The 25,236-nt window shown below is 43.3% G+C and overlaps 1 protein-coding gene across 9 annotated transcripts in view; it reads left to right on the top strand.

The window, feature by feature from the left end:
• Magi1 (membrane associated guanylate kinase, WW and PDZ domain containing 1) overlaps window positions 1-25,236 on the top strand; it is a 623,549-nt gene that overhangs the window by 355,917 nt on the left and 242,396 nt on the right. For all 9 annotated transcript variants that reach the window (XM_051154941.1, XM_051154943.1, XM_051154942.1 and 6 more), the window contains exon 2: window positions 553-669. In XM_051154941.1, coding sequence (XP_051010898.1) covers window positions 553-669 — 117 coding nt within the window. The remainder of the gene's footprint in view (window positions 1-552; window positions 670-25,236) is intronic.

The following is a 25,236-nucleotide window of genomic DNA, read 5'->3' as shown; positions in this document are numbered from 1 at the left end:
GTATGTGAAGGTGCTGCTTATACATGCGTAGCAGTTATATGCACATGGGATGGGCTTTACTCAGTCAGTCTCTTTCTGTTGTTTCTAGGCTGCTTCTTTGTTTGCCCTTATTCTTATTTATTTGCTATATCAAATTACACTAGAGTTCTGAACAAGCCTGCCAGTATAACCTGCGAAGGATGCGTTACAATTTGACAGTTATTGCTGGATTGTCCTCTTAGTGGTTTCAGCTGTTTGTTGTCCCTCTGTGAGTGTCTGTGAATGTCACAAGCACCCATGTAAATGTAAAGCACAGGAGAAATTCCCCATTACTTAGCCTTCTAGTGTTTCCTGTGAGAAGGCCCACAGCTCAGTTCTGTTTCCGTGCTGGTTTCTCGTTCCTGCATTCCTCTTGCTTTTCCCATGTAGAGGGAAGCCCTTCCTCACGGTGGCTGAGGGTCTGTGGGCTGGATTCACTGGATCCTGCTTCCTCACTCACAGCTCTGGCTGTGCACTGTTCGGGAAGCGTGACTCTTGCTCATGTGCTCTGTCTGTCTTTTGTATCTCCTACAGGAGGAAGGCTCAACAAGGACCTGCGGCACTTCCTCAACCAAAGGTTCCAGAAGGGGTCTCCGGATCATGAGCTCCAGCAGACCATAAGGGACAACCTCTACCGCCATGCTGTGCCTTGTAAGTTGACAGCCTTAGCGTCTCAGTGGCGGTGTACAAGTGTGTGTGTGTGTGTGTGTGTGTGTGTGTGTGTGTGCCTAAAGAGGGGGCAAAAAGGCTCAGCTGATGGTTCTGGCACACTTAGCAGCTAGGCCACCAAATTACCCACCTTTTATGAGGCTCAACGGCTCATCTGTGGAAAGACCATGTCAGGTCAGTCATGTCATGTAACTTCATGTAACTGAGTTGTCATCACTCATTTCAGCTTTTCAGTATTGAATTGTAAATGCTAACCCCAATGATATCCCTGAATACTATATATATATATATGTGTGTGTGTGTGTGTGTGTGTGTGTGTGTATACACACATGTGTGAAATATATATGTGTATATGTGTGTGTATATATATACATATGTGTGTGTATGTATGTATGTATATATGTGTGTGTGTGTGTGTGTGTATATATATATATATATAAAATTACAATTCCTGATTCTGATCGTGTAGATGGGGTAGGGTTTTTTTCTTTTTATCCCATTTATATTGACCTAGTAACACATCTTTGAGTGAGACTGTGGTTCCAGGTGACAGCACTGAGGCTGTGTGATTCAGCTTGGTCCATCTTTGTCACACTGGCCCGTGTTACACACACTAATCCTCTGAAAGCAGAGAAGGAAACAGTTATGGGGAGATGAATTCACTTGGCGTTCAGAGCAGACCTGCATCTTTCTGACTTGTGAACACCTAAGGCCATTTATTAGCTGACCTGTGGCTGCCTGTAAGTTATAGTTGCAGGTTGAATGCAGTTTTTCAGAATTCAGTAATTGCAGACTCAATGACTGTTCTCCATGTAATTTTTCCCCTACTTAGATTCCAATTTAAGAAATGGGGATGAAGCAAATGAGCACACCATTGCTTGACGCATCTGTGGTGTTACCATGGTTACATTTTTGGCAAGCTTTCCCATTTATTTTCCCCCCACTGATCTCTTGGACCTTACTGTGAGCTAAATGGCTTGATTTTAAGTTTGCCTCTATTTAGGAAGTAGGTCCAAAATGACCTCAGTTTTTTTTTTTAAACAGTGGAATAATTGTGTTGGCTTGAAAAACTTCGTATTGATGTCCCATTTGTATGAAACTAGTAAAAAATATGGAAAGTGAAAATAATAGTGTTTGGGCTGAAAAAGAAGACACATCACAACTCACTGTACTATCCAGTTAAAAAGTGGCAGAAAATGAGGTCTATTTCTGTGCCTCGTGTGCTCTTTGTGTGTGTATGTATGTATACATGTGTGTACATGGCGACCAGAGGTCCATCTATGATGTTATTCCTCGGGTGATGAAAACATGAGCTTCCCACCTGGACCTGGGGCGTACCATTTAGGCTAGGCTGGCTGCCCAGAGAGTCAAAGGAATCCACAGGTCTCCACCTCCTCAGCACCTGTCAGTACGTCTGTCCCTCCCTGTGGGTACTGGAGGTGGAATTTATGTCCTCGCAGTTGTTTAGCAAGCACTTGGCCTACTGAGCTACCTCTCCTGCCCGTGATGTGGTTTTTAACATGAGTTGGCTACGGTCATGTAAGATTCTGTGTCAGGGTCGTCTGTCCTTATGTGTTTATTTTGACTCCTTGGCCCTGTGCCTGGCAAAGCAGAGGCCTTGACCAGTGCCTTGTATGAATGGCTGTGGTAGCCCGAGGTTGGAAGAATGAGACCTCCTCGTGTCGTGATAGGAGCAAAAGTCCCTGCGCTCTGTTGTCTTCCAGAACCTCCATTGGCTGAGGCTTCAGCACATGGAAGGGTGATCTCATGAACAGGTGTTTGCTGGTGGGGCTTGGATTTCTGTTCTCCACATTGTAAAAGATGTGTGTTGGTCATTGAAATGAAGAAATAAAGTCATTCTAGTCCCAACTCATTTTGAGACCCTCAGCATGTGTGTTGTGATGGCTGTCATAGCTCAGAACTCAGTCCTGTGTATCCCACAGCAACCCTGAGGATAGTAGAGGAGCAACTGACCTTAACTTACTGCTGAGACACACTTGTAAATACCATGCTCACGTCTCACCCACGCAGCTTCATTGAGGGCTAATTCCCGTGCCGTCGGCATCACCCGTTTAAAGCCTTCACACGGTCCTGTTCTTGTTGCAGCTGTTATTCTCCCTTTTATTTTTCTCTTTTTTCAAGAACTTGTGTTTCCACAGTAGAAGTAAAAGGTCATCATGGTAGAAACTTAATTATATTTACCACTAAAAAAAATCACTCCCCCTGCCTAGGAGGAAAATGAATATAGAAAATGGAGCCAGGTGCGGAAGGAATGAGAAATCTGGCTGTGAAGCGTCAGGGCTGCTCCGCCAGCTCTGGGGCCTTGTGCAGGTCGCAGAGCCCCTCTGATGCTCTTCAAATAGAAGAAGCGCTCTGAGGTCAACTAGTGTCCTTCAGGGACGGGAGGCCTATGAGTTAGGTCTCTTGTAGGCATGGCCAACCTTCTGACTTTGCAACACTTTATCTCACACTTGAGAACTATGCCATCTAGTCATACACACACACACACACACACACACACACACACAGACACACACACACACACAGACACACACACACACACACACACACACAATCATATCGTGTTCTAAGTTTACCTTTTTGTCGTGTGCTCCATTTGTACCTGCCTGGAACCACACGCAGCCCGTTTCTCAGCCTTTGTCTAATGCTTAAGCCTCACGAACTTATTCCCATCTCCGTGCGCTTTCTTCTTTTATGTACACATTGCTTTTTCTGACCAGTTCCATATCTCATTATAAGGTTCAGCCTAGATGCCTTTTCTCCCATAAGTTCTGCTTTATTGCCTTCTCAGGGATCCCAAAGCCCCTCACCCTCCAACATGTCCTGAGCCTGCTGTGGTTCCTACTGTCTGTCTGTTCTTTTATAATCTAACTTTGCTGAGCCAGGTGGCGTATCTCCCTCAGCAACCCCTGCACCTCTAGCTTGGTGCCCGGATGGTAAGATAACTATTTGTTGAATGAATGAATGAATGAATGAATGAACGAAAGAACAAAAGAACGAACGAAGGAATAAGCATGAAGGAAAGTTCACCATTTTTGCTGCTTTTTCCCCTTGGTTATGCAGCCTTTAAAGGCTGCTTCTGCATAGGCTTCCTGATTGAAAGGCTGCTCAGAAGTTTTTGCTTCTCTCAGAGATGGCTGGGAAGGATAAGGGCTTCACTGATGACTTGGCAGGTCATCCAAGCCCAGAGAAAAATCCTGAGCATGGAGCTGTGGAGCCCTTTGCAGCAGCTCTTAATTACAGTCTCTATTGCTGTACCTCCCTCAATGATAGCCTTCCTGTTTTATGACGTCTTGTCTTCTGTAATGTGACAGCATCTTAGATTGTTGCTTTGGAGTGGCCGCCTTCCATGTGAGGATAGATGCCTTACCTGACAGGGCTTGTCATTTGTCGTGCCGCTGCCGTCAAAGCGAAATGCAAGATGCAGCTCATGGCTCATTCAGCAATGTCGCTTCCCTGGGATGCTGTGTGCACTGCCCCCCCCCCCAACCCCCCGCCGTCCCGCCCGCCCTCCCGCCTTCCATGTCTTAGGGCTCACTATAAGGAGCTCATTTTCCACACAGGCAAAGAAATGTCTCCTGCAAGAGGGAAGAAGTGGAGCCTGTTTCATAGCTCGATGTTCTGTTGACCAAGGCTGCCCTTGACATTGAGACCGTTGTGACCTGCCTAAAGAAGTATTGGCTATGAACTTAAAGGAATTTACAAAGAGATTAAGTGTGTTTGATCTCAAAGATATTTTAAATTTGGCCTGATAAACAGGTGACCCTGGTCTTTATTTATAGAGGTGCCATAGTCAGATAGATCATTGAACATCTGCCTACATTGACCACTTTTTATTTTTCTCCTGCATGGAGCCATGCATTACTTTAGGGACTATTTGAGCCTATTAGTTTCCTCGTAAGCACCATTGTTGGCACCAGGGCTTTTCTGAAGTTCAGCCCTTCTGCCATGGTCTTTCATATTAGAGCTAATGATAGAGTAACCAGGAGCAAAGAGGCTGATGCTGAACGCCACTTGTGTCTGGAATGTGTCCATGGTCAGGTTGTGTTTGATGTTAAGGAACTGGTTACAGTTGGAGTTTATGGAGTTCTGTAAGCACCAAGCACCGTCACGACTGTTATCCTCTAATCGGAGTGCCGCCTAAATTACAAGGGTTCTTGTGCTCTTTGCAAAGCCTAACCTGACTCATAACAAAGGTAGGCACCTTATCTTATAGCTTTACTGTGCCTCAGATGCTCTGCTGTGATTTGGATAGATTGTCGGTCTATTCAGTCATCTCTATCTCGTGTAGGGTACATAAGTTCTCATGGGCCTGAAGTACATACAGACATCTTTCTCTCTCTCTCTCCCCCAACCTCCCCTCACCCTGTGTGGTGTGTGTGTGTGTGTGTGTGTGTGTGTGTGTGTGTGTGTGTGTGTGTGTGTGTATGTATGTATGTATGTATGTATGCATGCATGCATGCATGCATGCATGCCTAGGGGTGGGTACATCTGCATACTTGGGTGTGGGTACCAGAAGTTAACCTGAATGTTGTTCCTCAAAGCTATTTATCTACCTTGTTTCATGAGACAGGGCTATTTTAGGAGGACCTGAGGCTCATGTTCATCTAAGCCCCTGCCTTCCTAGCATTGCGATTACATTCCTGACTTTTAAATTTTGTTTTGTTTTAATTTTTATTTATTTTATTATTATTATTGGTTTGGATTTGTGGTTTTTTTTTTGTTTGTTTGTTTGTTTTGTTTTTTTGTTTTTTTGGTTTTTTTTTTTTTTTTTTGGAGACAGGGTTTCTCTGTATAGCCTTTGCTGTCCTGGACTCACTTTGTAGACCAGGCTGGCCTCAAGCCCACAGAGCTCTACCTGCCTCTCCCTCTCTGAGTGCTGGGATTATAGGCATATGCCACCACACCCAGTTTGTTTTAATTTTAAAACTCATAGATATCCTCCTGGGTTAGACTCCAAAGTTCTAGTAGACACATCCCAGTACACCTTAAGGATATTTTTAAAAAGATTTTCATCTTATGTGCATGAGTGTTTGCCTATATACATGTATGCCTGGTGCCTGCAGAGGCCAGAAGGGAGTGTTAGATCCCTTAGATACGGAGTTACATTGTATGTGACCTACCATGTGGATGTGTGAACTGAACTGTGGTCCTCTCTAAGAGCAACAAGAGCTCTTGACCACTAGGCCGTCTCTCCAGCTTCCATTTTGTTTTTATCTTTAATTATGTGTATGCACATTACAGGCATTTGTAAGTTGCCCAGCTTGCCTGCTGTAATGGGGTCTTCTCTAAGAGTAGGTGCACTCTTAACTGCTGAGTCATCTCTCCAGCCACACCCCTGACGTTTTCTGTGGGTGCACGTGGTCTGAGCACAGACCTTCAGGCTTATACAGTGAACGCTTTACTTCCTAGCCTCCCATCTGATTTTTTTTTTTAACCTTCTCTATGTTTCACTATAGAAGTCTGTTGCCTGCAATGTGGTAAGAGCTTGTTTCCATCACTTCTCAAGCCCCTCCTGTTCCTTCTACACATGGCAACGATACGTCCCCGTGTGTCGTTGGCTGTCTGTGGTCTAGAGAGTTCCCAGCCTGCTCCTCTATCCCCTTAGGCCACGGTACGTACACCCTGCCTTCCTTTCTCATGAAAACTTGCTTGTTCTACATTAATACCCTTAAAGAATTCAAGATTTAGAACAAACACGAATGGCTCCTTCTGTGACAGGGTGTCCCATCCTACATCCTGTGTATAGGTAGCTGAGGTTCTGAAAAGTGGCAGCGATGTGTAATGGGGAGTTCAAACAATAACAAGGACTCATGGGAGGCGAAGATTTCTTACACTCTCGGCGCAGTGCTGAGAGACCGCAGTATCAGCACTAGTTGGCCAGGTCTGGGCTTTTCCTCTTTGCACTTTGAGTTCTCATAGTTTCCTGTCACATATAAATTCAGGTAGAACCGTCACACAGTCACACAGTAGTCCAGGTAAGGAGTTATGAACCAAATCTTAAAAACACGGGTTAGGAAAACAGTGGTTTTTTTCCCTAAATAGCGTTTGGGATTGAGAGAAAAGGAGCAGAGTAGACGAAGTGGCTCAGTTGGCAGGATGTTGTCCAGCATTCAGAGAGCACTGAGCCCCGGCCCCAGTATTGCATGCAATCCGACATGGTGATGCCCATAATCCCAGCAGCCAGGCTCTCATGAGACCCTGCCCTCCCCTTCAGCAAAGTCTGGCATCACATGACTCTCAAGGGTTTTCAAATGGTGGCGAGCTGACAGGTGGAAGGGATGCAGGGTGGTCCTTTGCTGTGCCGGCCCATCATTCGCGTCATGCCATTACGGAAGCCTGCTTTGCTTCTTGCCGGTGACTGAGTCATGAGAATAAGTGGTTACTCATGGCTGGGGTGACACTTCTCCTTCTGGGCTTGGCCTGCTTCTGGGAATGACCTGCTCTCTGTGAGGTCACCCTGTGAGCCTGATAGGTGTGGGGAGGAGGCGGGCAGTGATATGATACCAACTTCAGGATCTGCCCTGGCACAGGCTGACTCATCTTATTTCATTATAATTTGTTAACAAGTTGAATGCTACTTCCTGCAAGGTACATTAATTAGCAATAAAGTGGACATTGTTTACAGGGATTGTTTGTTCTGGTGTTGTGATGGTGATTTTTAATGATGCTCTGATGTACACATACGTAAACATGTGTGCACATATGTTTTTACTTATTTACTTCTTTTTCTCATCTGAAGACGAGTGTTAGGTTGTGCTGCAGGGCGTGCCTAGCATGCCCTGCCCTCTGCCTCCCTCAGAGTCACTATATAAACCAGACATTTTGCTTCCACTAACCCTTACTCTTACCCTTTATTCCACCTCCCTGCTCTCTCCTAACTTCCCCCCATCCCCAGCAGGTGCTGCTTCCAATAAACCCAAATTTATATATTATAGCTTCATCACCATTGGCGCATTCAGATTATTTAATCAGTCAGACATGGTAGGTAGTGCACACCCTTTAATCCCAATACTCCAGGAAGAGGCAGTTGGATTTCTGAGTTTGAGGCCATCTTGGTCTTACATAGCAAGTTCTAGGCCAGCCATGGTGACAGAGTGAGACCCTGTCTCAAAATTAAAAAGAAAATAAAAGAAAACACTCTATTCTGGAAGTCTGAATTCTACACATGATAGGTAGCTGTCATCTGTCCCCTGGTTCCAGTGGAGTCTGAGACCAGATCGTCGTCACTCGGTAGCTCTGCTGGCAATGGAAAAGGTAGGAGTGGCCGTATGTAGAAAAGGGAGATCAGAGAGTATAGAAAACTCACCTGATACACTGCTTTATAGCTGAAAATTCAGTAACAGAAAGAAAAAATCATATAGGGTACACCGAGTACAGCCAGCATGTCAAGGATTCCATTAAATACATTGCCTACCCTGTTTCCTTTAATCTTTCTTGTTCTTGTTGTTGTTGCTTGTTTTTGTTTGGGACAAGGTCTCACTGTGTAGTCCCAGCTGGCCTGAAACTCAGAGAAATCCACCTGCCTCTTTCTCCCAAGGGCTAGGATTAAAGGTGCGTGCCACACACCCAGCTCCTTTAATGTTCTTAATAATCTTTGAAGAATAAATTATTATATTTTTTCTAGGAAACAACAGAAGGTTTCAGTGACCCCAAGTCTCCTATACTTAACATTTAAAGTGTCATTTTACCTGATCCCAAAATCGTTATCTTAATTAATTCCCACCTCCCTCTCTCTCCCTCTCCCCCCCTCTGTGTTTGTGTGTGTCTGTGTTTGTGTCTGTGCGCGTGCCTGTTCCTGCATGTGCTTTCAACTTGCCATTTAGCAGATGGTATGGTACTGTACAGAAGACATAACCACAAAGGTGTGTCTGACCTTAAACCACCTTTCAGGATTCCACTCCGCTCTCCTGGTCCCCTTACTGTTCTTTGGTCATTACTACTGGACAAGGAGATGCTGACTCTCTGGGGCATTCTGCTTTGAAGGACCTTAGAGGCTAGCAGCTCTTTCGGTGAGCACTTTTGCTCTGTTTTATGGTGCTGCTCTGTTTGTTCTTTTCATGGGTATTTGTGAGTAGTACACAGTGAGCCTCCTTCTTTCCAAGTTAAATGTCATGTGTGTCCGACCCATGACCCACAGGCATCATGCGTCCTAGGGTAGCTGGGACTATCCCAGCCTCACACGGAATCATAACCTTATATCCTGATTTATTTTCAAGATAGGGTTTCTCTGTGTAGCCTTGGCTGTCCTAGACTCACTTTGTAGACCAGGCTGGACTTGAAGATCCACCTGCCTCTGCCTCCCTGAAGTGCTGGGATTAAAGGTGTGCACCTGGCTTTTGCTTTTCTTGTTTGCTTATTTTGTTACTGTTGGTTTTGTAATTCAGTTGCCATCCAGTCCGAACTTTGTAGACGATAGTGTTGTGTTGCAGTGTGAGAACGTGGCATGGGCCTAGACCCTTCCATCTGAAGAAAGGTCTTCCACTGACATCAGTCCTGCTCCCTACTGACATGAATTTCCAAATTTGTTATCACTGCTTGTTTTCAGATTCTCTTTAGACTGAGAAACACTCAGGAGTAGGGAATATAAAGGAAAAAACAAAACAAAACCTTATCACCGACAACTGGAGGTACCATGGTGGTATCTGAATCTGGCAAGAATTTTCTGTTTGGTCCTGTGACAGAGGAGTGAGTGAGAGGGGCTGTTTTCCTTTCTTCTATTGTATGAGCTATACAGCCTTTTATTGTCTGTATGCATTCTTAGTGTGTCTAGCAAGAAGGAGGGGCAGCTGTACTGGTACCCAGTTTATAAATGATTGAACCTAGCACAAATCCAGTTTTTCTTACTGTTCTTGATGTTGTTCTGGGGCTTTTGGTTTGTTTTGTTTTTCTTGTTTGTTTTTTAAGAGAGGGTTTCTCTATGTCGTCCTGGCTGTCCAGGGCTCACTCTGTGGACCAGGCTGGCCTCAATCTCCAGAGATCTGCCTGCCTCTGCCTCCCGAGTGCTGGGATTAAACAGGTGCACCCCCATACCCAGCCCACAGGTCTAGTTTTACGACCACCAGCATCCAGGCTCAGATTTTGTGCTTTGCTTGCCTTAAAGATCATTTTTTAAATTTACGTACTGAACCTTAAAGCATCTTCTCTTAAAACATATGGATTAGTCCTTGGCTGAGTCCAGGGCACTAATATATCTATTTGGCATCCATGGTAATGTATTTAATTGCTTTATAATTTTAGCAGACATTTTTCCATCAAGACTTGTTGCAATTATAAAGCAATTTTCACAGTAATTTTTGAAAGTACATGAGAGCTTCCATAGTGTCCTTACTACCTATTATATAAGAAAAGATTCTACTATGTTTTAGTTTTTTAAAAAGTTTAAGTCTAGAGACTAAAATGCAATGCATTTCAAACAAACTATCCTTGAGTCAAGTGTATTCAGTCAAAACAAGTACAAATAGGGCTGGGAGATGTGTGTGGCTCAGTTACCTGAGTGTTTGGCTTACATTCATGAGAGCCCCCCTCCCCCACTTCACTGAATGGGTGTGATCCCTAGCACTATGTAAAACTGGGCATGATGGGCCTGAAGAGATGGCTTAGACGTTAAGAGCACTGGCTGTTCTTCCAAAGGTCCTGAGTTCAATTTCCAGCAACCACATGATGGCTCACAGCCATCTATAATGAGATCTGGTGCCCTCTTCTTGCATGCAGGCATACATGCAGGCTAAATACTGCGTAAATAATAAATAAATCAATCTTTAAAAAAGAACTGGACATGGTGATTATATTAGTTAGGGTCATCTAGAGGATCAGAATCAATCAGATTAATATAATATATTATATATTTGTGTGTTTATACAATTTTAAACACAAATATATCTATCTAAAGGGAGTTAATAGGTTGGCTTGCATGCTGCTTGCTGGGTAGTCCAACAGTGGCTGTTTGCACTTTGCAGAGGTTAACAGTCTATAACTGCCTAGTCCATAAGCTGGGTGCTCACCAGTCTCAATCTGGTGCTCAAGGCCTGGAGAGCTGCTAGCATCCAGTGCGCGTTAGAAAGCTAAGAAGGCTGGGTCCTATTGTCAGTGAAGGAAGGTGCCAGCAGCTGCAGCAATAACACAGATGCACTTAGCAGCATGGAGCCCAGGCAGGAGATAATAGCAGCTCTGCTTTTCACTCAGACCCTTTAAAAAAAAATCTGGGCCCTGGAATGTGGGGCCCACTCTGAGGGATGGTCTTTTTTGGTAATCTTATCAGACCTCCTCAGAGGTTGGTCTTTAGGGTGATCCTAGATCCATTGAAATTGACACCCAAGATTAATTTTAAGAGTAGTACCCTCTGTACCCAGCACCTAGTGGATGGGGGTAGGATTGACGCTTAAGGTCATTCTCAGCTACGTAGGGAGATTGAGGCTAGCCTGGACTACATGAGACCCTTTCTCCAAATCAAAACCACATGGACCTGCCCAAAACTCCACAAAAATGCAAATACCTTTTCTAGCTCTATTTATTTATTTATTTGTATTGTGAGCATTTATGTTAATTTCCAGGGGAGGACACTTTTCCTCTTGTCATCGGATTGTCTTACTAAAGACTGTAATGAAATAGGGGAGTTGAGAGATGATTAAGCAGTTGATAGCACTGTGTGCTCCTACAGAGGGCATGGGTTTGGTGTCAACACTCAGATCATGTAAGCCATAGTAGCCGGTGACTTCAATTCCAGGGCATATGATACCCTCTTCTGGCCTTTGTGCCCCTCTGCACTCTTATGATGTACAAACATACATAAATACACACACATACACACACACATATACACACATACACACACACACATACATATATACACACACAAGATAAGATTGAAAATAGACTGATATAGGTCAGGGCTTCTTAAATATTTTTCATCCACAGCTCCTATTGGCCTGAGAAATTTTTACATGACCCTAGAAATATAGATATGTAAAATAATGTGCAAATCAGCATTTGCTGAGAAAAATTTTATAAAGCAACTTTCCCCCCCCCAAGACATGCTTTCTCTGTGTAACAGCTCTGACTGTTCAGGAACTTGCTCTCTATACCAGGCTGCCTTCAAACTCACAGTGATGCTCCTACCTCAGCCTCCTAAGTGCTGGGATTAAAGGTGTGAGCAACCACTGCCCACAAGCAAAATTTATTTTGCAGCAGCTATTTGCTGTGTGTGTGTGTGTATATATATATCATTTTGCTGTTTACTAAAGACAAAAACAACCTTTCCTAAGCAAGATGGATATGCTTGTGCTTGTTTACATAAAGGTTTAAATTCTTGCTGAACATTTGGCTGTGTGGAACAGAGAGCATCTTCGGTATCTTTGAGAGTTGATGGTAGCTTGATTTTATGACGGTGAGTGATGGAATGCTGCCTCACACAGACACATAGTACCAAACAGCGGAAGGGTTCTTAGGGCCATTTCAGAAAGTTTGGAAACTCTGAGCTAATTGCACAACAAAATTCATTGAACCATTTTTTTTCTTTTTCCTTTTTAATGAAACTCAAGTCAGCAGCTCAAACAGTAATTTTAAAAATCAAACAGTTTAACACAGTATCATCCAAAGATACACCAGTTTGATAACACGCTGAGGAATGACAATAGGGAAAATTTAAAAGGCTTTTTTTTTTCCTTATATAACTAAATTAGGTTTCTATAAGTGCAGAAAACTCCACATGAGCAGTAAGAATGCTGTAATTTATAACTGACAGCATCTCCTATCTGAGCCAAGATCCTGCAGACAGTGGTGCTGGTGTTTTGTGGGGCCATAGCATGCTCAGTGCGGAGCTGCGCTGAGTGCTCATACCAGGGAAGCGTGGGCCAACACTGGCAGACCCAGACACCTCAGAGTCGTCACAAGTTTGGTTTTAAGTGTTGCAGAAACTTTCATATTCCCAGAATTCAGTTACAGAACTATATGGGTTTCAGAAACCCTAAATAGGTTTTAGGAACTGTTGAGATAGCTCACCAAATGAAAGCACTTGCAATGAGAGCCCGAATATCTGAGTTCAGTCCCTGAGAGCCATACTAGAAAGAAAAGACTGTTGAAAGCTGACCTTTGACCTCCTCATACATACCATGGCCCCAAATCACCTGCACTCACACACAGCCTGCTCTCAAGCTCGCGTGCGCTCTCTCTCTCTCTCTCTCTCTCTCTCTCTCTCTCTCTCTCTCTCTGTCTGTCTCACACACACACACAAACACACACACACACACACACACACACACACACACACACACCAAGGTACAAAATAAACTTCTCAATGAGATTTTATTCAATTTAGACTAGAAAATGTCTATTGTTCTAACCCAATTATAATATGAATGAAATTGTCGTATTAATGAATGGCATACTGCATTTAAAATCAGGCAGTTGCCTGGGAAGGTAGCAGGGCTAACATGGTGCATGAGGCCCTTTATGAATCTCCAAGAAAGCTCTCCACTCCACATATAATTAACTGGTTACCACTTCTGTCTGGAAATATGCACTGAAGTATTTATATGTCCAGGGTGAATACAACTATTGTCAGTTCTTTTTTTTTTTTTTTTTTTAATTTTAGTTTTTTGAGACATGGTTTCCCTATGTTATTTTGGTTGTTCTAGATTTACTTTGTAGACCAGGCTGGCCTTGAACTCACAGTGATCCATCTGCCTCTGCTTCCCAGATTAAAGAGGTGCGCTACCATGGCCCATAAGATTCACTCTTAATCAGTGGGTCATAGTGCTTGGAGAGAGAACTTTTAAATAGAAAAAGAATTGGCAATTGAGCATATGTCTCTTCTTGGTAGGTCTGTATTTTATTTTTCTCTGTTAATTACTATGTAGTTCTAGAATCCCATCAAAGACACTATGGTGTTCATATTCAAGGGCTACTATTAATTACTTTGTGGTTGATGCTCTTGAGTGACTGACTATATAATCTTAAGCAATAGCCCAGTTCTAACAGTTGACTTTCTGTTAGATACACAATTTGAGGGAGTGTGGAAAAAATTGCCACTCATTTTGGGGGAGGTATGTATCCCAAAGATGCTTTCTAAATATTATGACGTAGTATGTTATCCAGGTAATATCTGCCACACATTTATCAGAAACCCAATTCTAAAAGAGTTCTTCATTCTTTCTGTCTTTAATCCATTATTTACAGTACCAAATTCAAACAGGATCTTGGATCTGAACCTGTAATGCTTCCAGGTCTGTGGCTCCCACACTGTGCCAAGCAGGGAAATAAACACAGAAGCTGGACCAGCTTATCAGACTCTAGAATGAATGTCACCAAACAGGAGAGGACCCAGTTCAGTGTCGGTCTAGATTGCATTTCTCCACACTGTGGGGTTACCTTGGGCCGGTTGGGTTGACTGCTGGGGCCCGTGGGAACATTTTTTCTGATCTTTCTTATCATTTAGAAGCCCATCAATAGTTTTTCCAAATACTACATACTTCCCTTCCAGCCAATCACACCTAGAACATGTAATAACATGTAATAAAAAAAACCTGGCAGCCATTTGTAGTGGTCCTCCCTCTTTGCTGCCTTGTCTGATAGCTTGTAAAGAACATCAACTCCATGTCTCCACCCTTCTGAGTTGAGTCATTCCGCCATGCTTTCTCTGCAAGGATTGACTAAAACCCTCTGAAACTGGGAGCCAAAGGAGCCAAAGGACATTTGTTCTTTGTTTCTTTCAGATATTTTGGCCACGGTGATACAAATGTAATTAATGAACTATCATGATTGGTCCTTAATGAGTTGTAACTATCCAGCCTGGCTTTCCCAATTAAAATGTCTACTTATCCAGCCTGTGTGTATTTAATTCATTTCTCTGCCTCCTAGAAAAATGTTTGCTGAAAAGCAGTACCCAGCAGATAAAAGTGTTGGGTGCTCAACATTAGAGATGAGCTGAGTAAATTTCCTGTTTTCAGGGAGTTTGTAGTAGGGAAGACAAAATGAGTGCGGGAGAGAGCCACCATAAGCCCAGTGGGTCAGTGTGGCATGAGGTATGACATAATTAAGAAAAGATGCGCAGGTGAAAGCCGCGGAGGAACGAGGGAACGTCTACCCCCATGACTGTGCGCTAAGAGAAGAGACCCCATTGATGCCTCGCATTGTTTACTGCACCATCCTACTGTCAGTAGGTTTATTTGAAGGATACATTAAAGCCTTGTGTAGTGGTGCATGCCTTTAACACTAGCCCTTGGGAGGCAAAGGGAGGCAGGATCGCTGAGTCGTAGCCCAGCCTGGTTTATACCCTGATTTCCAAGACAGCCAGTTCTTAATGGTGAATAGGAGACTTGAGACAGATGACCTTGGGTAGCCTACCTTTCCTGGGTAGCTTGATAGGTATGGCCTTCAGGCTTGGCTTTGGAATGAAGAAGCCCATGAAGGTATTGACTTATTTGCAAGGACCGGGTACATGAGCAAGATGTTCTCTGACAGTCCTCAGGCCTTTCCCAGGACCTCATCATCTGCTTCCTCTTCTCCAGTCCCTATTCTACAGGTGACTTATGCAGAGTCGGGGTTTCCTACCCTTTCCTACCTGTTAGAGCAGGCCGTTCTGTTATCTTAGGAGTTTTGTTTGAAAAGCAAGACAAGGTTTGTTTAGACTGGAAATGAAGCCATTTTCAAGGTCACTCACTGTTAACCTGTGGGGGATTTGTTCCTCTGGTTTCTGCATGTGATGGTTTCTCCTCACCCATCTCGAGGACAGGAGCATTAAGTCTTTACAGCATATAGGAGCTGCAGCCTTTGCATTCGTTGTTTCATCTACCGATTTTAAAGATATATATGTGTCTTGTTTTCATCTCTAATTGGTTTTACATAGCTTCGGCTTCACTTAATTAGGATTTGTGAAGGAAACGCCACATCTGTCTCAGCAGAATTTTGCAAGAAGACATTGCTTGAGTGGTAGATGAAATGTTCTTTCGTTGTGTGGTACGACTTCAGATGAGGCACCCTGGGAAACCTCTTCGGAGGGAAGTTGGGCCTTAGCTATTAGTAAAGTGTTTGCCATAGCAGTATGAGACCTTGAGTTTGGATCTCAGCACTCTCCAATGAAGTCAGGTGTGTGGCGGTTCCCTGTGGTTCTGGTGATGGGGATTTAAAGCCAAGGGGATCCCCAAAGCTCTCTGTCCAGATAGTCTTGCTTATTCAGTGAGCTCAATATCTAATCAGAGATGAATGGGTCCAAAACGTAGAGTAGAGAGCAATAGAGAGAAAGTTACTTGTTTTGGCCTCTGACCTCCACGCACATGAGTGCTCACACACACACGCACGCACACACATGCACGCATGCACTGAAATTCTGCCAGATTTCTGGCAGCAGAACTCACAGTGACACTGGGTGATGCTTTGTTTTGAGAACTGTGGCCTAGAGGTTTTATTGAGTTTTTTTGTTTGTTTGTTTGTTTTGTTTCTAAGTTCTAATCCTCCCAAAGGATGGATTAAGGGTAGACACCTACAGTATACTACTACCTAGTACATTTTGTCAGAATTGCACACCTGCACAAATTCACACCATTCATGATTCTGCGGGGGATGTTTGTGCCTCTGCAGTACACAGTAGAGTGCATCATTTACAAACCGAGAAGTGGGTGGGGAGGTAGTGAGAAAATAGCTCAGTAGGTCGAGTGGTGCCCCACCCATATAAAAGAGGCCAGGTATAGTAGCAAGTACTTATAAAGTCAGTGCAGGGGACTTGGAAACAAGATGGTCCCTGCAGCTGGCTGGGCAGCCACCCTAGTGTCACTTTACTTGAGGAGGTTTAGGCCAGTGAGAGACCCTGTCTTAGAAAACAAGGTGGACAGTGCTTAAGGAATGACACCCAGGGTTGACCTCTGTCCTATATGTCCACATCATAAAGTCTCAACTTCTGGGACAAATGGCTAAGGTGGCTATTTAACACTTCAGAGTGAACCCGGCCCCCAGGTTCTCCTAAAATCCCTCAGCCCTTACATGTTTCAGGGGCCTCCTGGCTGGCATACCTAGCCCGCTACCCTGAACTTCTCCATCCCAGGGCCTCGATTGCCCTTCCCTATATAATCCAACTAGTTTGCTTACCTGGTCCTTTACATCTCTCTTCTGGGCCTCTCAGCTGCTGCATCTGACTGCCCTCTCTCCCTCCTTCCTGCCCTTCCCATCTCCTCACATGGGTCAAGGTCATGACCACTCTAGACTTCCCCAGCTGCGCCTGCTTCTGGCTATGTTCTCCCTTTTATCTACAATAAATTTTCTTCTCCACTATATCTAGAAGCAGTCATATCCATTTCTTTTATTTTTTTTTTTCAGTCACACACAAAACATGTATATGTACCTGTTTCTTTGTGTGAGCAGAGCCATATACTTGGCCCCAGATAAAAACACTGTAACAGGCCCCTTGTAGTTCCCAGAAGTTCTCAGAAGTAACCATGATTCTGATGTCATCCTATAAATAAATTTTTCTTCTTGAGCTTCATGTAAGTATAACCCTGTGATATATATATATATATTGTGGTTCTCTCTCTCTCTCTCTCTCTCTCTCTCTCTCTGTGTGTGTGTGTGTGTGTGTGTGTGTGAGAGAGAGAGAGAGAGAGAGAGAGAGAGACAGAGAGACAGAGAGAGAGGCAGACAGACAGACACAGAGACAGAGAGACACAGAAAGACAGAGATAGAGACAGAGGCAGAGAGACAGACCAACCTTTTGTGTTGATTCTTTTCTTCCTCCATGTATGTTCCAGGGATTGAACTTGGGTCTTCAGGCTTGGAGGCAAGTGTCTTTACTCAACTGATACACGTTGCCAGGCCTGGTTCTGTCATCACTAATGTTGCTCTTTTGAGATGTATCCATGTGTTTGAATGTAACAGTAGTTTCATTTTCTCCCACTGAATAGTTTTTCATATACTACCATTGGTTCTGTAGCTTTCTATGGTCTCTAGCTTTTAGTTCGTACTGTATATGTTCTTATGCAATTGGGACACGATACAATAGAATGCACAATACAATAGAAGTAAAGAGTTCAAAGTGAAGACATGAATTCAGTTGTAGTAGGTCTTGCCAAAACATTTCCAAGGTGGCTGTAGCTTTTACTCTGAACCTACACTGAGGGCAGGTCATACCTCATTGTCAGATTCATTACATATTGTTAGTTTGATGAAAAACATACTTTTGTCATCATGGGGGGTATACAGTAGTGTCTATTTGTGACTCTTGCATTCTTGCTGATACACAATGACTCTGAGCATCATTTCAAATACTTTTTGTCTAGTTATATATCTTCCCTTGTAAGATTCCTACCCGAATGTGTTTCCATGATTCTTTTAGATGGTCTTTTCCTCAAAGCTGTAGCAGGAGTTATCTGTTCTTGGGCAAAAGGGGCTTGCAGATTAGAAGCATTTTTTATTTTTAGATCTCTTAGGCACAATAATTTAAACTTAAAACACAGCTTCATCCATCACAAGACCTGTCTTAAAAGGGAAAAAAAAAATGTTGAATAGTAAATTAAAAATAACCCAAACATTAAAAAAAGCTCCTCACCGGGGCCTAAGGGAGATGGCTCAGTGGTTAAAGAGCTTGTCTTGCAAGCACAGGACTTGGGTTTGATCTCTAGAGCCCATGTAAAAATGCCTGGATGTGCTAGCTTTGAATTGTCATCTCAGTGAAGGCGAGGCAGAGACAGGCAGGTTCTCAAGGTTGCATTAGCCTAGTGAGTTTCAGATTCTGTGAGAGACCATGTGTCAGTAAAAACAAGACAGATGGCACCTGGCCACTTGAGGTTGTCTCCTACCCTCTATACGTTTGCATGCACATCATATTCACAGACTGAGATGTGCACATGCACGCGTGCACGCTCGCGAGTGCGCGCGCGCACACACACACACACACACACACACACTCACACACTCAAAGAAAACTTTACAGAATGGGCCCAGCTATTCCTGCTTTATAGATAGGCCGCAGGAAAAGTGACACAGACTGTACGACAATCACCAAGCGTCAAGCAGTAAGCACTCTGTCCCAGGCACAGCTGAATAATGTCCAAGTTAAGAAGAATCTATTCTTGTATCATGGGTCAGATTCATTAAGACATTGTGAAGCTTTTCCCTTTCTCCGTGTGTGCCCTTAGCTGCCTCCTGCTCTTTTGTAGTACAAAAAGAGAGGGGTCGCATGCATAATACTTACTGGGCTAAAAGTGCCTGGCTCCTTACAAAGGCACGCTAGAGGTCATATCAATTCTCCTAAGAAATTTGTCTTTGCAAGGGAGACAAACGTGGAGGAAAAGTGAGTTTCTAAAAGGAGGGCAGTAAGATAAAATGTAAATGTACCTCTTAATTAGAGCATCTCCCTGCCCTGCTGAGGAGCCTGCAGGAAACCGGCCTGGGCTTTGTCTTTCCCCGCTTCCTCATCCTTTGTTGCTCAGCTCCTTGGAGACTCACTTTGCTGCTTTGTGAAGTAGGGAGAACAGTTCCTTCTCTCAGCTGTGTGTTGAGAGGCTTTGCTTACTGCTTGGCCTCCAGGCTGCAGGGCCTCTATTGGGATCTGCTGTGGTGTGATGGGTGATGTTCATGGTGAGTGCTGGTGATGATGCAGATGATGAAGGTACCTCTTTTCTCTAAATGGGACCTTGCTATCACCAGGCTTGTTTGAGGGTAGAGGCAGTAAATGTTAGAAAGGAGGAGTGGTTCCTGTGGGAGGGACCATGCAGATGTTAAGTGACTGTTGGAGCATTGTTCCTGGATGCTCCTTTGCATATCAAGCTCAGGGCTTGGGCCAAAAGGACATCCCAAATGACTTACAGCGAGTTTCCTTGTTATGTTTGGCGTGTGTATTTGAAAGTATATGTTGGGCTGGAGAAATGGCTCAGCGGTTGGGAGCACTGACTGTTCTTCCAGAGGACCCTGGTTCAATTCCCAGAACCCACATGGCAGCTCACAACTGTCTATAACTCCAAAATCTGACACCCGTAGACATACAATGCACATAAAATAAAATAAAATAAAATAAAATAAAAAAAGAAAGTATGTGTTAACCAGACTATGCTGGTGGGGATGCCTTTAATCTTAGCACTCCAAGGCAGGCAGATCTCTGTGTTCTGGGCCACCCTGGTCTACAGAGTGAATTTCCCCAACAGCCAGGGCTTTACAGAGAAACCCTGTCTCAGGATGGGGTAGGGGTGGGAGGAGCATATATAAATAAGAACAAAACCATAGTGATTTGAGAAGGTACTAGAATTTACTTTCAGCAGCTTCCACCGTCCTGGCTTTGGGACATTGAGGTACAGTCTTGGAGTTGTTAGTAAATGCAGACGTCAAACGTGGGCTCACAAGCCCTCTACCATCTGGCATTGTGTACTTGGATAACTGGCTTCCCTCGGGTTTCCTAACATTTTACAAGCAAGATTGTGCTATGCTCCCCATAGACTTAGAGAATTGGGAGACATAACATTTCAAAATATGACTTGGCATGCACTTGGTACCACGTTGCTGAGGTAAATCCATGAGCCTGGTGAGTAGCGTCAACTTTAGCGATACTTCCTTGTGAACACAGACAAATGGTACAAATGAAGGTGTGTTTTAAGCACGTCTACCCCAGACCACGTAGCCTTGCTCAGCCTCATCTGCTGTTGTGGCTACAAGCAGGCTTTGATTCTATAATTCTGTCACCACATGTTCCACGCTCTTTAGAGCAATTGCAATCGAGATAAATCTGCTGTGTAACCAGCCTGCCATTGAGCGATCTATAATTTACCGACATAAAATACACTAACCTGCACATTAAAATGGTAAGTGTGATGTTGTAGCCTTATTTTTTTTTTTTTCCTCTCTTCCCCTCATTAACTATAAAGCCTTTAAGCATGCTTTCAAGATAAGTCAGGCCGTACAAAAGGGTCTGGTTAGCCACATGAGCTTTTACCTTTGTTGCCATTTCTTGAGCCCTCTGAAGTGAGTGCCTGTCTGTAGGAGGGAAGGTAAAGATATTTGCAGTAGTGCAAAACCCCCATGAAGCACATCCATGTTGCACATCACTTACCCCAGCCAATGCACATCTATGTTTCCCACCCTCTTTAGTTACTCATTGCAACAGATTTTTTTTTTTTTTTAAATCAGGACCTCACATAAGTGTTATGTGAGTAGACCATAATGCATCACACATAATATGTTCCAACATCACAGCCCCCGTTCTCTTCTGGTCTGAGCCCAGTGAGAGCCACAGCAGAGAAGACCAAGAAGGCAAGATTGCAGCCCGGGCTTAATGGAAGTTGTACAGTGTTGAGGATGAAGGGTCATGACCTTGTAAAGCAGTCCATCTGTAGTAAGGTCCTGCAAGGAAAGGTCCCACAGTGATGGCACCCCTCCCTGTTCAGTGCATGTCTGGAGCTTCTGGGACGTTTATCTTTGGCGCCATTGTAGATTTTTTTTTTTCCCCTCATAGCCCTTTTGCATAGATGTCATTACGTGAGCCATTGTTAAGTGACATGTGGAAGCCTGCTGCTTGACAGACCTGTGGGGAAAGTTCATGTGCATGCCAGTGAAGAAGCCAGGCTCTATTCGCCTTGGAGAGTACTCTAAAATAGTGGTGGTTGTAAGGAAATGTTCTGTGTCTACTCTGTTTCCTTCCCTTGTTCAAGGTGACAGCCTTTGGAATTTGGTTTATTTCCCCTTTGCTACATGGCTCCCCGGCTAACTCAGGGAAGCCTCTGAGTTGTCAGTGGGATTGTTTTCTATAAGGGTAGAGGGGTCACTCCCTCATATATCTGTAGCAATTCAGGTCAAAATCCAGTTGGAAAACAGCATTTCAAATTGTTACATTTTCCCCCCTTTTCATTTATAGTAGAAGTCAAAGGTTCTCATAAGGAGGCTCTGCCTCTGTGGGCCTGTACATAACAGTGAAGTGATTTATCGTTTGTCTTTGACATTACATGAAAGTCATCATAATCTACAAGCATCAAAAAACAGCAACAGTGATTCCTCATCACATCTTGGTTATAAGTTGACATAATAATCAGGTCGTTTGATTAACTTAAAAAGCATCAGATAAATTAAAGTTCTTTTGCTTAAGTTCTCTTTCCCCAGAGATATTTGTTACTTCCTAAATGAGCATTATAGATTAAACTTAAGAGACAATCAGTGTCCTTTTCCCAGCACAGCTTTGCTGCATAATCCAAAGAGTTGTACTTAAAAATTGTATCCTTTGAAAAGGGGTTTCATTTCGATCAGTGCCTCTTTTGTTTTGTAAGGACAGTAGTTCTAGATTTGCAGATGCGTGTTTTTCTCCATCTGGCTGTATAGAAACACAGCTCTATATATGTAATGTTATAGTTTTCTTTTGTCCTTCAAGCCTATTAAAGATATAGTATATAATTAATAACATGTTAAAGCTAAGTTGTTTCCCACCCCCAGCATCTCAAGTATCCTAGGCTGGCCTTGAACTTGCTTTATAGCCAAGCGTGACTTTGCGCATCTGATCCTCATGTCCCCATACCTTGAATGCTGGGATCACATGTTGAGCTGCCACACTGTCTATCTAGCACTAGGCATTGAACCCTGCTGTTGTGCTTGCTGGACAATCACTCTAGATCTGAGCCATATCCCTAGCCCAAACCAAGGAAAATTTGTTATTGAAAAAGACCACCTAGTGCTATGGTCTGAAAAATATCTCCCATGAAATAAACGGCTAATGTGATAAGACTTAAATCAAGTGTGAAAGGAGGCAGAGCTGTTATGAGAGGGCTTATGATAACATGTTTGTGTTCTGTATGGCACTGCACTGTGATGACCCAGGGTTCATCCTTCTGATAATGCAGAAACAAGCTCCCATCATGGGACAAGAGAGCAGCAGCTCTTGTGAGACTCTGAAGCCCATTGGCACCTTGGCTTTGAAGTCTCCAGTTAACAGAACTGTGTGACACAGACCTCACAAATTTCTACTTCTTATAAACATCAACCCAAATGGACTAAGACAGGGCTGTTTATTTTTGTTACTTGTGCTTTGAGCTTGTGTGTCTAGGCTGATAAATGAGCATGTGGGTGACTTTAGTTCAAAAGAGTTGCCTTCGGGCATCAGTTCCTGGCCCCTTGTCTACCTCCATGGCTCCAACAACTAGCAAGAATTGCCACCTGCATTTTTATTGAATACCTTGAGGGTTTTCATTCCATATAATTATCAAGTGATTCTTATTATACCAGTAATACATATGTTTTGTATATTTGTTTCATTCCATATGATTATCAAGTTATTCTTCTTGTACCAGTAACACAAAATTTCATGTGAGCTTTGTAATATGATAGTGTTTAATTTTTGTCTGATAACCATGGACTATTATTTAAATCCTCTAAATATTTGTCTAGCACATGTGAGATACCCTGGACTTCCGGCACCCCAACATTAATACACGCAACATATGCACACATGTTTGGGGGCTAGATGTATTATAGCTGCACATCTCAGTGTAGGAGGATAGCTCAGTCTCTCATGTCCAAGGCCCTGAGCTTGATTTGCAGCACTGAAAAAGCAAAATGAAACAAAATATCTCTCAGGTGTCTTTTTCTCATAATTGATATATTGTGTTCCGAGTTGCCGCCTTTCCCTCACTATGACAAAGTATCCCAAGAAAAGTCAACTTAAAGGAAAGGCTTGTGTTAGCTCAGTGTCAGAAGGTTTTGTCCAATCCTGGTATGGCCCCATTGCTTTTGGGCCTATAAAATACCAGGACATCACAGAGGAAGGGTGTGGTTGAGCAAATCTCTTTAGCTCAGCCTGGCTAAGAAGCAGAGAGGTGAGAGGAAGGTATAAGGATCCCAGCACCCTTAGGCCATGCCCTAACAACCTGGAAGTCCTCACTTCTTGAAAGTTGCCTTACCACCCAGCAGTGCCACAATCAGGCAATAGAATGTTTAGCACTAGACTTTGGGGCATGCTAGGATCCAAAGCAGAACACATATGAACACGTATAAAAAACACATGATATATTGCAAAGAGTGTGCTTTTGGGGAATTATATAATGGGCACCACACTCTATGTTAAATGCTGGGTAAGAGCTTTCTGTAAAATATGTTGGCGTGTGTGTCTTTTGCTTCTTTGTTTCAGTAGTTGGGAATGGAGAGGGGAGAATAGTTCTTTCATCTTAACCATGTTGCATTTTTCATGTAGTCATTTCTCTCCTTTGTTTTTGTTTTGTTTTTAAAATAAGATTTATTTACTTTATGTATATGAGTGCTCTATCTGCGTGTCACATCTCCATGCCAGGAGATGGTTGTGAGCCACTGTGTGGTTGCTGGGAATTGAACTCAGGACTTCTGGACAAACAGACAGTGCTGTTAACCTCTGATCCATCTCTCCAGCCCTGTTTTTATGTTTTTTTTTTAATTATTCTTTCATATTACATCTAGACTGCATTTCCTACCTCCCTTCTCCCATTCCTTTTCTCTCACCTCCCCTCTCCCCGAGATCCAGTCTTCTATTTGCCTTCAAAAAAGGGCAGGCCACCCAGGGATATCAGCCACAGGTGCCATATGAAGGTGCAATGCTTATAGGCACAAACCCTCATATTAACTCTACTGTTCTTAAGATAGTTTCATTAGTATATTATCCCAGAAAGTAACACATCTGTCTAGGTTTCCAAATTAATAGAGTTAGATATGACGTCTTCTTACACATGAATATAAACTTTTTTCTTTTGCTTGTTTGCTTTTTGAGACAGGGTTTCTCTATGTAGCCATGACTGTCCTGGATTTGCTTTATAGACCAGGCTGGCCTCAAAGTCACAGAGATCTGCCTGCCTGTGCCTCCCGAGTGCTGGGATTAAAGGCGTGCGCCACCAGGGCCAGCTTCTCAAAGACATCTTAATGAAAAAGACAACTAGCAGGGATACACACAGAGAAACCCTGTCTCAAAAAACAAAACAAATCAAAAGAAAAGGAGATGTCTTTGAGACTATTAAGTGATACCTCTTAGTGATTGTGACTTGTATTCCTGATGGATGACCCAGTTACACTGAGCACGTTCTCATATGTTTATTGGTCACCTGTGTACCATCATTGGAGAACAGTTTAAATCCTTCACTCTCCTTTCAAATGGGCTGTTTTTGTTTTTGTATTAACTACTAGTAGAAGTCCTTCATATATTCTGTGTATAAGCTCCTCATTAGATATTATTTACAAATATTCTCTCCCATTCTATTGATTCTCCTTTCCTTATCTTGATAATATTATTCTCAGGGGTAGAAAAGGGATCTCATCGATCTGTATTGTGCCTAATTTGGGTGTGTGTCCTTTTGTTATCATTGCCTACCCGAGGACTATAAAGATCAATAAAGCTCTTTCTTCTGAGAGTTGTATCAGTTTCACTTGTCATCTCTTGTGAGTAAAGTTTTGTATATGGTGTGAGAAGGGTTTCTCTGGGCAGCCCTGGCTATCCTGGAATTTTCTCTGTAGACTAGGCTGCCCTCCAGAGCAGGCCTCTGTCTTTTCAGTGCTAGGATTAAAGGTGTGTGTCACTACAGCTAGGCCAGTTTTATCCTTTTGTATATGAGT

The sequence above is a fragment of the Acomys russatus genome, chromosome 13, assembly GCF_903995435.1.
Source record: "Acomys russatus chromosome 13, mAcoRus1.1, whole genome shotgun sequence".
NCBI lineage: Eukaryota > Metazoa > Chordata > Mammalia > Rodentia > Muridae > Acomys > Acomys russatus.
This window is presented reverse-complemented; position numbering and strand designations above follow the sequence as displayed.